This window comes from Nicotiana sylvestris, chromosome 6 (assembly GCF_000393655.2).
Source record: "Nicotiana sylvestris chromosome 6, ASM39365v2, whole genome shotgun sequence".
Classification (NCBI taxonomy): Eukaryota; Viridiplantae; Streptophyta; class Magnoliopsida; order Solanales; family Solanaceae; genus Nicotiana; species Nicotiana sylvestris.
Window position 1 is genome coordinate 162,151,310 of NC_091062.1, and position 13,466 is coordinate 162,164,775.

At 39.3% G+C, this 13,466-nt stretch overlaps 1 protein-coding gene across 1 annotated transcript; it reads left to right on the top strand.

Annotated features, from left to right (window-relative positions):
• The first annotated feature begins 672 nt into the window (after positions 1 to 672).
• Positions 673 to 1,260, top strand: LOC138871588 (uncharacterized). The gene is made up of 2 exons (XM_070149473.1): positions 673 to 965; positions 1,134 to 1,260. The coding sequence occupies exons 1-2, from the start codon at positions 673 to 675 to the stop codon at positions 1,258 to 1,260; spliced, it is 420 nt and encodes a 139-aa protein (XP_070005574.1).
• The last annotated feature ends 12,206 nt before the right edge of the window (positions 1,261 to 13,466 follow it).

A 13,466-nucleotide genomic window follows, 5' to 3' on the forward strand; every position in this document is an offset into this window, starting at 1 on the left:
CATACTAGGGCTCAACATGCAGTCAACATGAACGTTCAGGAGTTGCTAGTGATCGGTGATTCAGATTTGCTTGTGCACTAGGTACAAGGAAAGTGGGGCACCAAGAATCCCAAGATATTGCCATATCTGCACCATGTGCAGGAATTGAGAAAGAGGTTTACAAAGATAGAATTCCGACATGTGCCCAGAATTCAGAATGAGTTTGCCGACGCATTGGCCACTTTGTCATCCATGATACAACATCCAGATAAGAACTACATTGATCCCATTCTAGTGAGGATCCATAATCAGCCGGCATATTGTGCTCATGTCGAGGAAGAAGAAGACGGAGGGCTTTGGTTCCATGACATCAAAGAATACTTATCAAAAGGAGAATACCCGAATAATGCAAATCACACTCAAAAATGCACGCTCAAGAGATTGTTGAATCACTTCTTCCATAGTGGAGGGAACTTGTACAGAAGAACTCCTGATTTGGGTTTACTAAGATGTGTCGACGTAAAGGAAGCTTCTAAGCTACTTGAGGATGTGCATGCTGGGACCTGTGGCCCACACATGAATGGTTTTGTCTTGGCTAAGAAGATACTCAGGGCAGGTTACTTTTGGATGACCATGGAGGCGGATTGCATTCAGTATGTCTGCAAATTCTTTCAATGTCAAGTGCATGCCGATATGATAAAAGTGCCGTCAAATGAGCTCAATGCAACAAGCTTACCTTGGCCATTCGCCTTTTGGGTAATGGATGTTATTGGTCCGATTGAGCCTACTACTTCAAACAGACACAGGTTTATTCTGGTATCCATTTATTACTTTACAAAATGGGTAGAGGCTGCGTCCTACAAAGCTGTAACCAAGAAAGTCGTCGCAGATTTCATCAAGGATCGAATTGTTTGCCGATTCGGTGTTCCCGAATCCATTGTTACTGATAATGCCGCCAATATCAACAGTGATCTGATGAAAACTATGTGTGAAGCTTTCAAAATCAAGCACAAGAATTTTACAGCCTACAGACCTCATATGAATGGAGCTGTAGAAGCCGCCAACAAAAACATTAAGAAGATACAAAGGAAAATGGTAGAGAACCACAAACAATGGCATGAGAAGTTACCCTTTGCTTTGTTGGGATACTGCAGTACAGTTCGCAAATCAACCGGAGCAACTCCCTACATGCTGGTTTATGGTACCAAGGCTTTCATCCTAGCCGAGGTAGAGATTCCTTCTTTAAGAATCATAGAGGAAGCTGAACTTAGTGATACATAGTGGATAAGGAGCCGCTATGAGCAGTTTGCCCTTATAGATGGAAAAAGGATGAACGCAGTATGTCACGGCCAACTTTATCAGAACAGAATGTCCAGAGCTTTCAACAAAAGGATCAAACCAAGATAGTTCGCACCAGGGCAACTGGTATTGAAGAAAATCTTCCCGCATCAAGATGAAGCCAAAGGGAAATTCTCTCCCAGCTGGTAGGGTCCATACATGGTTCACAAAGTGCTAACAGGAGGAGCACTCATACTTGCAGAAATGGACGGAGAAATCTGGCCAAAACCAATCAATTCAGACGCAGTCAAGATATACTATGCTTAGATTACTTTACATTTATCTTCTGATGTAATTGAACTATGCTTGACCTGATTCCCATTTAAGAGGGGATACGTAGGCAGCCTTATGAGTTCAGTCATATGATAGTAAAATTTTCATTCTCCCAAGATCAAAAACTAGGGCAGTTGTGAGGAGGACCCTTAAAATTCCGGAGCAAGTCCAGCCAACACCAACAGGTGTCAGACGGTCAACAATTAGTTAAGGAAACTGGGGCAGAATTTTGAGAAGGATTCTAAAAATTCCAAAAAGTCTCGGCAAGGTTTATTTGCAAACAGTCAAAAGGTCATCCACCAAACTAGGGCAGAATTTTGAGGAGGACCCTCAAAATTCAAATATAAGAGAGTTGCAATGCCTTTGAGATGTGTTACAGTCACTAATTCATTTAAAATTACTTGATATATCATTATATTTCCAAAACAACTCTATTTTTATCAATAATTGCATATTTTTCGAAAATTCTATTTCCATAGCAGTCAGATGTCACCCAGGGCAACTTGAAAGGCTTTCAGAACGGAGCAAAGTAAAGCAAGCCGACAGGAGCATGAACCAAACTTCCCCCACAAAACTTACAACTTTTCTTTGAACGCAGGCACATTTGACGTAACGATAGCACTCGCAAAACATGTATACACAAAGAAAATTCACTATCAACCAAGCCATCAGACTCCAGCTAAGACACATACTACTCTCATTTGCTACTTGCTTTTGCATGAGGCTAATCCCTGCCTCCCTATTTGCATGAGTCTAATTCCTGACTCCATGTTTGCATGAGTCTAATCCTTGACTCCATACTTGCATGAGGCTAATCCCTGCCTCCCTATTTGCATGAGTCTAATCCTTGACTACATACTTGCATGAGGCTAATCCCTGCCTCCCTATTTGCATGAGTCTAATCCATGACTCCATACTTGCATGAGGCTAATCCCTGCCTTCATACTTGCATGATTCTAATCCTTGACTCCATACTTGCATGAGGCTAATCCCTGCCTCCATACTTGCATGAGTCTAATCCTTGACTCCATACTTGTATGAGGCTAATCCTTGTCTCCATACTTGCATTAGTCTAATCCTTGATTCCATAGTTGCATGAGGCTAATCTTTGCCTCCATACCTGCATGAGGCTAATCCTTGTCTCACATTAGCATAGGACTAAGCACTATCCCTTTTTACACAGATATTGCTCTACTTTATTATCTATTTGTTTTCCAATCGGGCTAAGCTTTGCCCTCCATTTCACAAGACTAATCATTGTCTTGATAACATCATGACTATTGCATATCATGGGTTGAAATATCGCCAATCTATCCGAAGGCGTCATAGTTTAAAGGCAACATCCTCATAGCCGGAAGATACCATGCCATGGCCCGAGGATCTATCAAATTTGCATATCATTATTCAAAGGCGTCATGGTTCAGAGGCACTATCTTCATGTCCCGAAAACATCATTTTATGGCATGCGAATCCCTCACTGAAAAATTCATGGCCCAGGACGTCAGGGTCTGATGACGTCATCTTTATCCGTCCGAAGAAAACCTTCATGGTCCAAAGGGAATTTGCATCATGTTTAAATATTCGCAAATACATGTTTTATTTGCAGGTAACTAGTAAGCAACCGCTATCATAGCAGGAGCAATATCGCTCCAGTTCCTTCGACTATCCTGAGCTTTAACTGCTCACCATAGCCGCTTCGGCGTCGCGTGTCCGTTCTTGCAATAATTTCATCGGCATATTCCGCAGATGAATCTAGAACTACACATGACCTGATTCCTGTAAAACAAGGGATATGTAGGCAGCTCGAAGACCAGAGTCTGGCCTCTGTCTTTTCAAAACATCCCATCCGGTCAAAATTGTCCATCATTTCTTTACCTGAAAACTCTTTCATCCTTCCCGGGTAAAGAGGAATAGTTGTTGATACCCAATTTTTTCCTATATATTTTTAATATGCATAAATACTTTCAGTATAGCATATATATGCATATATAAGCATGCACAAGGTTTTTATAAATTTTCTATAATTTTAAAGATTTTAAATTAATTTATTTCCCCCTTTTTACTCAAAAAACCCCAATAATTATCCCTCAAATGATTGTTGGGATACTTTAATCATCTAATTTCTATATTTATGCCAACATATTATTAAAATATTATTGTGCATTTTTTTAATTGCATTTTAAAAGTTAATTGGCATACAATTGCGATATTAGCCCTATTAAGGTATAGTTACATTTATATGCATAAAATTGATCTTCTATATTTTTAAAATATTAAATATATATTTTAAATCATTTTAGTATACAAAATTATTTTTCTAAAATTATCTATTATTTATTATAAATTTTATAGGGATAAATTGGCTATTTAAAATATAGCCAGATTGTATTTCAATCATAGCCTCAATTAAACCCACTATCAAACCAATTAAATCATGGCCGTTGATCTGAGAGATCAATGGTCCGTATTAACCCTTGCCCTTTTTAACTCTAAACGACCCCTAACCCTAACTCATTCTCCCCAACCCGCCGCCTCTGTATTCTCTCATCTCATCTCCTCTCTCAGTAACCCCCTCAAACCCTAGCCCTTCAACCACCGACCTCTCTTCTCCGATGATCTCTCATTGACTCCTATACCTCCAATGGCTTCTCTCAGCCATGCCTGCCTTCTCTAAAGTCTTCAAGGGCCCAGAGCCACGCCGACTTGTATCTAGGGTTCGTCACTTGTCTGTTCTTGGCTACTCCAGTGTGATTTCTAGCAAAATCATGTTGTATTTGCTACGATCTTTGGGATTCTGGACAGGTTCTTTCATCTCTATATGGATTTCTTTTAAAACCTTAATTTCTTCCTGTATCTCTTAGATCTATACAGATCTAGGATGATTCGAGTCGGTTTCTTTAGTGTTTGACACTGTCCTTGGAACTCTTTTACAAGAACCGTTGATTTCACGTGTTTTCACCTTCCTCTAAAAATTAGGGTTTTGGAACTCCTTTTTAAACTTTGTTTGAACTGATTTTTTATATTTAAACTTCTATTTCTTGCATATTTTGACTGATTCTGTGATTTTACTACCTCTTCAACTCGCCTATGTTGAAAGCCCTAATTTTCTAAATTTTCTTCGTTTGGTTCTATGTGTTAGCATGACTGATCGTTGCTTGTTTGAGTTTCTATGACTATCTTGCTTCGAATATTTTTCTACTGAGTTTTTAGCTTAACTTATATCCCCTCTATGTGTTTGTGTTCATCTTGACTGCTCAAGACTTGCCTCTTTCTATAAGTGCTGTTTAACCTTTATTTTTGCTATGTCTGGTTATTCTACTCTATTTATATGCTGAACACTGAATCATGACCTTCTCTTTGATTGATTCTGAATTCCCTATTTTCAATTGGCTAAAAGTCAAGAAAATATTGCCATTATTGAAGGGGAGATTTATATCATTGAAGCGAATCATCCATTATCTGATGATGAAGCAGAGAAATTATCCCTCTTGAAAGGGGCAGTTAAGACAAGCCGCCAACAAATCCCTAGCTTCAAACCTTTTTCATGAATTTAGTTTTTTTTTTATTTTTTCCTAGGATTCTCGACTTACGATTTTTTTTATAACTAATGTTATGTAATGGAGTACTTATTTCTTGGAGCAATAAAAGTATATGTATTTTTAGTATGTGATATCTCTCTTTGAGAACTGAATTCCCTTTGTTACTCCCAATTATTTCTTTCTTAAATTTCATCATGTGTCTTGTGTGTTGGTCTTGTTGCTCCGCTCAATCTTGTAAAAGAAAGTCATATCTTGAGATAGGAGCGTCCGAATTGCAATCCGTTTGCACCGTTAGAAAGAAAACTCATAGATATGCAGTACGTATGAATTTCATGATAGAACTCCTTTGGGGCTATCAACAGAAAATTAGTGAAGGCGACTTAATTACAATGAACTTTCAGATTTGTGTACTTTTGGCAAAAAAATTGTATCTTGAGCTAGGAGTGTTAGAATTACAATCCATTTGTTCTGTCAGAAGTTAGACTCGGAGATCTAAAATTCATATAAATTTCATGGCAGAAATCGTTTTGGACTGTCAACAGAAAACTTCCGAACATGACCTAACTGCAGTAAACATTCAGATTCGTATACTTTCAGCGAAGAAAATCGTATCTTGAGCTTGGAATGTCGGAATTGCAATCCCTTTGCACCGTTAGAAAGTAAACATAGAGACCTATAGTATCTATGAATTTCATGGCAGAACTTATTTCGGGATATTAACAGAAAATTTCAAAATTGACTTAACTGCAGTAAACTTTCGGATTTACATACTTTCGGCAAAAAAAATTGTTTCTTGAGCTTGGAGTGTCGGAATTACAATCCGTTTGCGCTGTCAGAAAGTAGACTCGGAGATCAAAAACTTGTATAAATGACATAGCAGAACTCCTTTCGATCTGTTAACATAAAATTTCTAAACTCGACCTAATTGCAGTAAATTTTCATATTCGCATGCATATAGAAGTCTTTGAGTCATAATACCTTCTAGATTAGTCAAAGTTCCAGATCATGTATTGCGTGACCTTCGGAACCCAAATTAGAAATTCCAAAGTTAGGCTATATTATGGGAGAACAATTCACATTGGATTCAACTATACAAAGCTTTTGTGATAGCATCATGTTTTGAAGAAATAAAGCGAACTTGGAAAGGCATTCAAGACAAGTTAGCGACAATCCTTCGCGTCAATTGCTTTTATGACTTAGATTCTTTATATAATTAAGATGAAATATAAATATTTTCATCCTTTTATTTTCTTGACAATGATGTATCATATCCTTGTAGCATTGAAGCAATCAAATGTCCATTTTGGCTCGACGCAAATTGCCTTCTTTCTTTCTACAATGTATGCCTATTTGGAGTAATCAACGTGATGCCTCAACTCAAATTTTGATGATCATGTCACATTGAAACACATTTTTTAAAGCTTATGCGACTGAACTTAGAATAAAAATACGTATCTCAGTGAAGAGGATCAAGTCATAATATAGTTTAAATAAAGTGTGAGTTTTTTTGCATGCAGTTTATACTCGTGCAAACAAGGAGTAATATGCAGTTCATGCTCATGTTTTGAGGAGCTTTGCAACTTGAAGACTTTGCTCAAATTTGGTGAGTTGTGCAACTTGAAAACTTTGCTCGAATTTTGAAGAGCTTTTCAATTTGAAGATCTTGCTCGAATTTGAAGAGCTTTGTGATTTAAAAACATTGCTCAAATTTGAAGAGCTTTTTCATCTTGAAGATTTTGCTCAAATTTAAGGAGCTTTATATCTTGAAGAGTTTACTTGAATTTGAAGAGTTTCAATTTGAAGGTTTTACTCGATTTTGGTGAGCTTTTCAATTTGAAGATTTTTCTCGAACTTGAGGAGCTTTTCAATTTGAAGGTTTTGCTCGAATTTGAAGAGCCTTTCACTTTGAAGATTTGGCTCGAAATTATGGATATTTAAAACTTGAAGACTTAGATTGAATTTTAGGAGCTTCATGGTGTACCATTTATGCTCGTGTATCAAAGAGCATCATAACTTGCAGTTTATGCTCCATTGATGAGCGCTTTGACATGCAGTTTAGGCTCATGCGTCAAATAGCATTACAACTTGCAGTTTAGGATCATGCGTCAATGAGCGTTATGACTTATAATTTAGGCTCATGCGTCGAGGAACATCATGAATTGCAGTTTAGGCTTATGCGTCGAGGAGCATCATGACTTGCAGTTTAGGCTCATGCGTCAAGGAGCATTGCTACATGCATGGACTCTTCAATTTCAATTTCGGATGAATACTTGCCTCCATTCTCGACATCGTCTACTTCTTTTTCCTTGTGAGTCTCAAAGATAGAAAACCTTTGATCTCCACGTATAGCCATATACAATTCCATACCATGTGCACATGTGGCCAACTCTTCATATTTTAGGATTTTATTCCTTGCAAGATGTAGCAAAGGCCCCAATGCATGCCTTGAATGTACATTTCGATGCTACAAGTTTCGCTAATATGGTCTTTGCAGTTGAGGCTTAAACTCCTCCAGCAATTGATGAATTCAATAACTAGCTCCTCTTTCTGCTGGTGGGCATTTGTAAGTTCAATCATGCTCACAATGCGCCTCGTGCTATAGAAACGATTGAGGAATTTCTGCTCAAGTTTCTCCCAACTATCAATGGAACCAGGTTCAAGATCTGCATACCAATTGAAAGCATTCCCTTTGAGATATCGAACAAACTACTTGACAAAGTGATTATCATAAGTTCCAACATAATTGCACGGCTCAACGAAGTGTGCAACATGTTGCTTGGGATTTCCGTTACTGCCAAATTATTGAAGCTTAGGAGGTTGATATCCACTTGGCATCTTTAAGTTATCAATTTTTTGTGTGTACGACTTTGCGTATGTAAGGAAATATTTAGGCGAAGGCTCAATTTTATCTTTAATGACCCTATGATGAAGTCCTTCAATTGGTTAACATGAATCTGTCCATCAGAAGAGACTTGGAGCTCTTTGGTCATTGTTATGATATTTGCAGGGGACTCTCCTTTCTCTTGAATTTTTGGAAGCTTCATAGGTGCTTGGCTTGATTCTTCCTCTATCATGCTCTCTATCTTATTCATTAACTTGGAAAGTTTACCATCTTGATCTTTCATGTACTTTGTTAAGTCTTCAACTGCTTTTATCAAATTTAAAAGTTGTTCTTCTATGGTAGAAGCATCAATAATCATCGTTTGTATGACCACTACATAGGAAGAAGAATGCTATGGATAATCAATTGGATAGAGAGCAGATCGTGGAGTGACATGAGGAGAGATTGGAGAAAATTCGCTACTCAAGACGTCATCATCTTTTTGTATGAAAGGATTGTGGGACTAATGATGACATTCTTTAAAAAGGCTAAATTGCGCCAAAGTTCGTTCGACCACCTCAGCGATGTTATTCCATTTTTCTAGCATGTATGAAGAGAATCTCACTTCTCTTGGAGAAGATGAACAAAAAACATGAGTTGTGGATGACACTTCAAGACTTGTCCTACTATTTCAGCTTTGCTTCTTTTGATTTGGCCAGTAAACTTCATGTAACTTCCAATCCGCTTTTAGAGTCAGATCTAGGGTTGTTTTTTATTGTATCCATCTTGGTATTCTTGAACTTCAAAGAGAAGAGTTGAGAGGTGAGATGGTCCCACTCGGCGTGCCAAATTTGTAACGACTAAATTTCATTTCTGAAAAATAATAACCAAGACAAGAAATATAGCGACAAATATTATATTTGATTTTAAGTGATGGGGTTACAATCTCTAGAATATCTCAAATCTAAAGAGATGTAGTCCTCTGATTCTTCTCCTTACGAATGATGGTTCAAGAGCTTGAGAGCTTGATCTTGAACTTGACGGATTTCAGATTTGTGGTCCGTCACGAACAATTTGAAGGTGCTCACGAACCAGAATTGTTGTTGGGTTATCAAAATTAATTCAAAGCCAAGTTTAAGTCAAAAAAGCGACCGTGCTAGAACCACGGGACTCGGGGAATACCTTACACCTTCTTCCTGGTCAACAAAATTCCTTACCCAGACTTTGTTTTCGAAGGCCAATAATAATAGAGTCAAACCTTCCTTTGACTAGGGATTCAAATAAAAGGTGACTTGGAACACCCAAAATCAATTTCAAGTTGTGACTCTATAAGTAAAATAATTCCTATTCAAGTTTGTCACTTTAATTGGAAAAACTTGTTAACCCACAATACAACAACACATATCTTTTGGGGTAAAACGGGTGTGACATCAAGAATTCGAACCACCAAACGGAAGGCTAACGTTCAAAACGACCGGTCGGATCGTTACAACCAAACAATATTATACTCTCCACTGCAATCTTGTATTTTGTATTACTAGTGACTCATGTAATGGTGACACAAATTTTGGGAATAGACTTAGTCAGCGATGGTTGTAGATCTATTATATACATTTTATGAGATTTCACTTTTTTATCTTTAATAATGTGTCTTTAGCTGTTAAATTGTTTTATTCCTTGTGCTAATGTTGGTTTGTCTAGCAAACGGATGTTAGGCGTCATTACGATTCCATAATTAAAATTTTGGGTCGTGACACATTTGATTACCACATATGTGAACTCCAAGCGGACACATGTTCACACCATCTTATTCTATAATATTATACCAGAAAGCCCTCTCAATATAGCGTAGAAGAATTAAATAGACCAAAATACTTAGCACCAACCTTACAACCTTAAACTGGTTACTTATAATAAAGTAATTCGTTCACCAAAAGAAAAGAAAAGATGACGTATCTTATCTCTAGTACAAGACGCATATCATTATGGTAAGCAGTTGGGCTTGGCTCGAATTATTTTGAGAATTAGTGATTTCTCTTGATTCTTTCAGCTTTGCATCTTTTACGGCAGCTACAGTAGCAATAACGAGTAACTGTGACGAAGGGTCGTCACCAGTCTTCTTATCCATTCCGTGCTTCCGAGGCCTTGAAAATCTAATTTGTAGTCGCCTCAATTTGCGTGCGCAGTCCGAGCGCGTAGTCGGAAAGCTTAAATATGAAATTCTGTGAAAAATGCTAAATTTTGTTAAAATGAATAAGTTTGACTTTGGTCAACATTTTGGGCGAACGGACCTGGACGCGTGATTGGACGGTCCTGGAGGGTCCGTAGGAAAATATGGGACTTGGGCGTATGCCCGGAATCGGATTCCGAGGTCCCAAGCCCGAGAAATGAATTTTTGAGTAAAATTATTTTATGAAATTGTTAAGGAAAAATTGAAATGAAAATTGATTAGAACGTGTTGGTATCGGGCCCGTATTTTGGTTCTGGCGCCCGGTACAGGTCTTATATGTGATTTAAGAGGTTTATGTAAAGTTTGGATAAAATCGGACGTCGTTTGATGTGTTTCGGACTTGAATTCCTAAATTTGAACTTGATGGAGTTTGTAATTTCATTGATCTTCAGGTTTAATTCGATGTTCATGATGTTATTTTGGCGATTTGATTACACGAATATGTTCGTAGAATATTTTTGAGGTTGTGTATATACTTGGGTTAGAGTTTCGAGGGCTCGGGTAAATTTTGAGTAGGTTTCGGGATGCCTTAGGCTTAAAAAGATCAGATGTTGTAGGTTCAGGAAATATTGCAGGTCTCTGAACCCTCTTGCGCGGTCTGCGAGAAATCGCGTGCGGCCGCGGTCGCCTTTGAGCGGTCCGCTGTGGATGCTGTGCGGCCGCGGTAGGCTTTGTGCGGTCCGCACGAGGCTATGATCTGCAGGTCTTCAGGGAGGCCTGTGTGACCGCGGTCCTTTTTGTGCGGTCCGCACAGGGGGTTTCAGAGGGGTATAAATTCACGTGAATTTCAGTTATTTTTACACTTTTCAAAACCCCAAAACGTAAGAGGCGATTTTCTAAACAACTTTTCTTCTCCAAAACGATTGGTAAGTGATTTCTACCTCATTTTCTTCACTTCTTAACATCTTTTAACATGATTTCATCTTCAAATCAAAGATTTTCATGGAGAAATTGGGTGTTTTGGGTAGAACCTAGGTTTTCTAAAATTGGGGATTTGAACCTCAATTTGAGGTCCGATTTCAAAACAAACCATATATTTGGATTTGTAGGGGAATGGGTAACCAGGTTTTGGTCCGGACCTCGAGTTTCGACCACGTGGGCACAGGGGCATTTTTGACCTTTTTGGGTAAAACCTTGTAAAACTTATTTTCATGCATTGGGGTTGGCTCATTTAGCATTTATTGATGTAATTAAGTAACTTATGACTAGATTCGAGCGTATTGGTGGTGGAATCAAGGGGTAAAACTATAATTGAGACTTGAGTGGTGTTCAAGGCATCGAGGTAAGTGTTTGGTCTAACCTTAGCTTGAGGGATTAGGAGTGGAGTCATATTTGCTACTTGCTTCTTGTTGAGTACGACGTATAGGCACGGTGACGAGTATCTATACGTTGGTGTCGAGCATGACCGTGAGTCTTCAATTGAAAGTGGTTGTGTCCTTAAATGACATTTCAGATGCTTTAATTAATGACCTTTTATATTGCGCAAAGAATTGTTCTATCCTCGCATATCTTATTTATATTTGAGCATTGCCATTATTTGTGCTGAGTACAAGCTAAGTTAAGATTGGTTATAGTTGATTCTCCCTTGCAGGGATGATTGTTTCGATATCTTTGTTCCCTTGCCAGGAAACTATTATATTGCTTTTGTTCCCTCACCAGGAGGTTATTATATCGCTTATGTTCCCTTGCCAAGATATTATGAAATGGGAGCGGCTGGTACGCCTACCACAAGATATTATGAAATGGGAGCGGGTGGTACGCCTACCACAAGATATTATGAAATGGGAGCGGGTGGTACGCCTACTACAAGTTATAATGAAATGAAAGCGGGTGGTACGCCTACCACGAGAAATAATGAAATGGGAGCGGTGGTACGCCTACCACGAGATATGAGAAATGGGATCGGGTTGCACGCCTGCAACAAGATATAACTGAAAGTGAAAGTTGCCTTTATTTTCTTCAATTATGATAGAAGTTATATTGGTAGCTTCCTTATTATTCCCTGTTATTTTCTTTTAACTGCTATCCCCGAAGCATGTTTCCCTTCCCCAGCTTTAACTGCTTATTACTTGTTTACTTTTCCGCCATATATTGTATAACTGCACAGGTTTATCTGGAGTCTAGTCCTAGCCTCATCACTACCTCACCGGGGTTAGGCTAGACACTTACCAACACATGGGGTCGGTTGTGCTGATACTACACTCTATGCTCTTTTGCACAAATCCAGGTCTTGGACAATAGCAGTAGCGCGGGAGCCAGCCTTCAGTCCAGTGAGACACCGAGGTAGCCTTGCAGGCGTCCGCAGGCCCGGCGTCTCATCTATCTTTTATTTCGGTCTATTTTCTCATGTATTCGAGACAAACAGTTTATATTTTATTTCAAACGGTTGTATTTAGTACTCTTAGAAGTTCGTGAGTAATGTGACACTAGTTCTTGGGTAGAGGCATATGTTGATTCTCTCATTATTTTTTCGTCTTCTTTAATTTAAGTCTTCCGCATAATTATTTAATTCTGTTGCTTCATTTTATTACTGATAATTGTTAAAAGAAGTAATTGTTAATGAAGTAAGCAGTTAAGGATTTGCTTGCCTAGCTCACATTAGTAGGCGCCATCACGACTCCCGAGGGTGGGAAATCCGGGTCGTGGCAAGTTGGTATCAGATCTCTAGGTTACATAGGTCTCACAACTCACGGACAAGCTCAGTAGAGTCTGAGGGATCGGTACGAAGACGTATGTATTTATCCCCAGAGGCTAAATGGTTAGGAAAAATATCACATTTGTTCTTTCTTGTCGTGCAGATTTGTTCCTCAAATGCTAATTGAACTTCTACTCTATTCTTCGCAGATGGCGAGAACACGCGCTTCCTCATCTACCACTCAGCAGCTCGAGCCCCCTGTAGCAGCTCCCACTAGGGGCAGAGGGCGAGGGCGAGGCCGTCCTAGAGGGCGAGGCCGAGGCTGTCTTAGAGGGCGAGGCAGAGGCCGTCCTAGAGGCCGAGGTAGGGGCAGAGATCAGCCCCGAGCAGCACCACCAGTGGTGGAGCCTCAGGTTGATTTCGAGGAGGAGGTTCTGGCCCCATCAGTTCCAGTAGGCCCAGCTCAGGTCCCAGAGGGGTTCATTGCCACCCCAGTTCTTCAGGACGCTCTGGTCCGATTGGTGGACCTCATGGAGAGTGTCACCCGAGCGGGTTTGCTTCCAGTAGCACCAGCCACTTCTCAGGCTGGAGGAGGGGCTCAGACTCCCGCTACTCACACTTCGGAGCAGGTAGCTCCCCAGATTCAGGTTC

Excerpts from the sequence above, each read along its gene's own strand:
- LOC138871588 (XM_070149473.1), top strand. The coding sequence starts at position 673 with ATGATAAAAGTGCCGTCAAATGAGCTCAATGCAACAAGCTTACCTTGG. Across the intron at positions 966-1,133 it reads AGTGATCTGATGAAAACTAT|TACAGTTCGCAAATCAACCG; the intron begins GTGTGAAGCTTT and ends GGGATACTGCAG.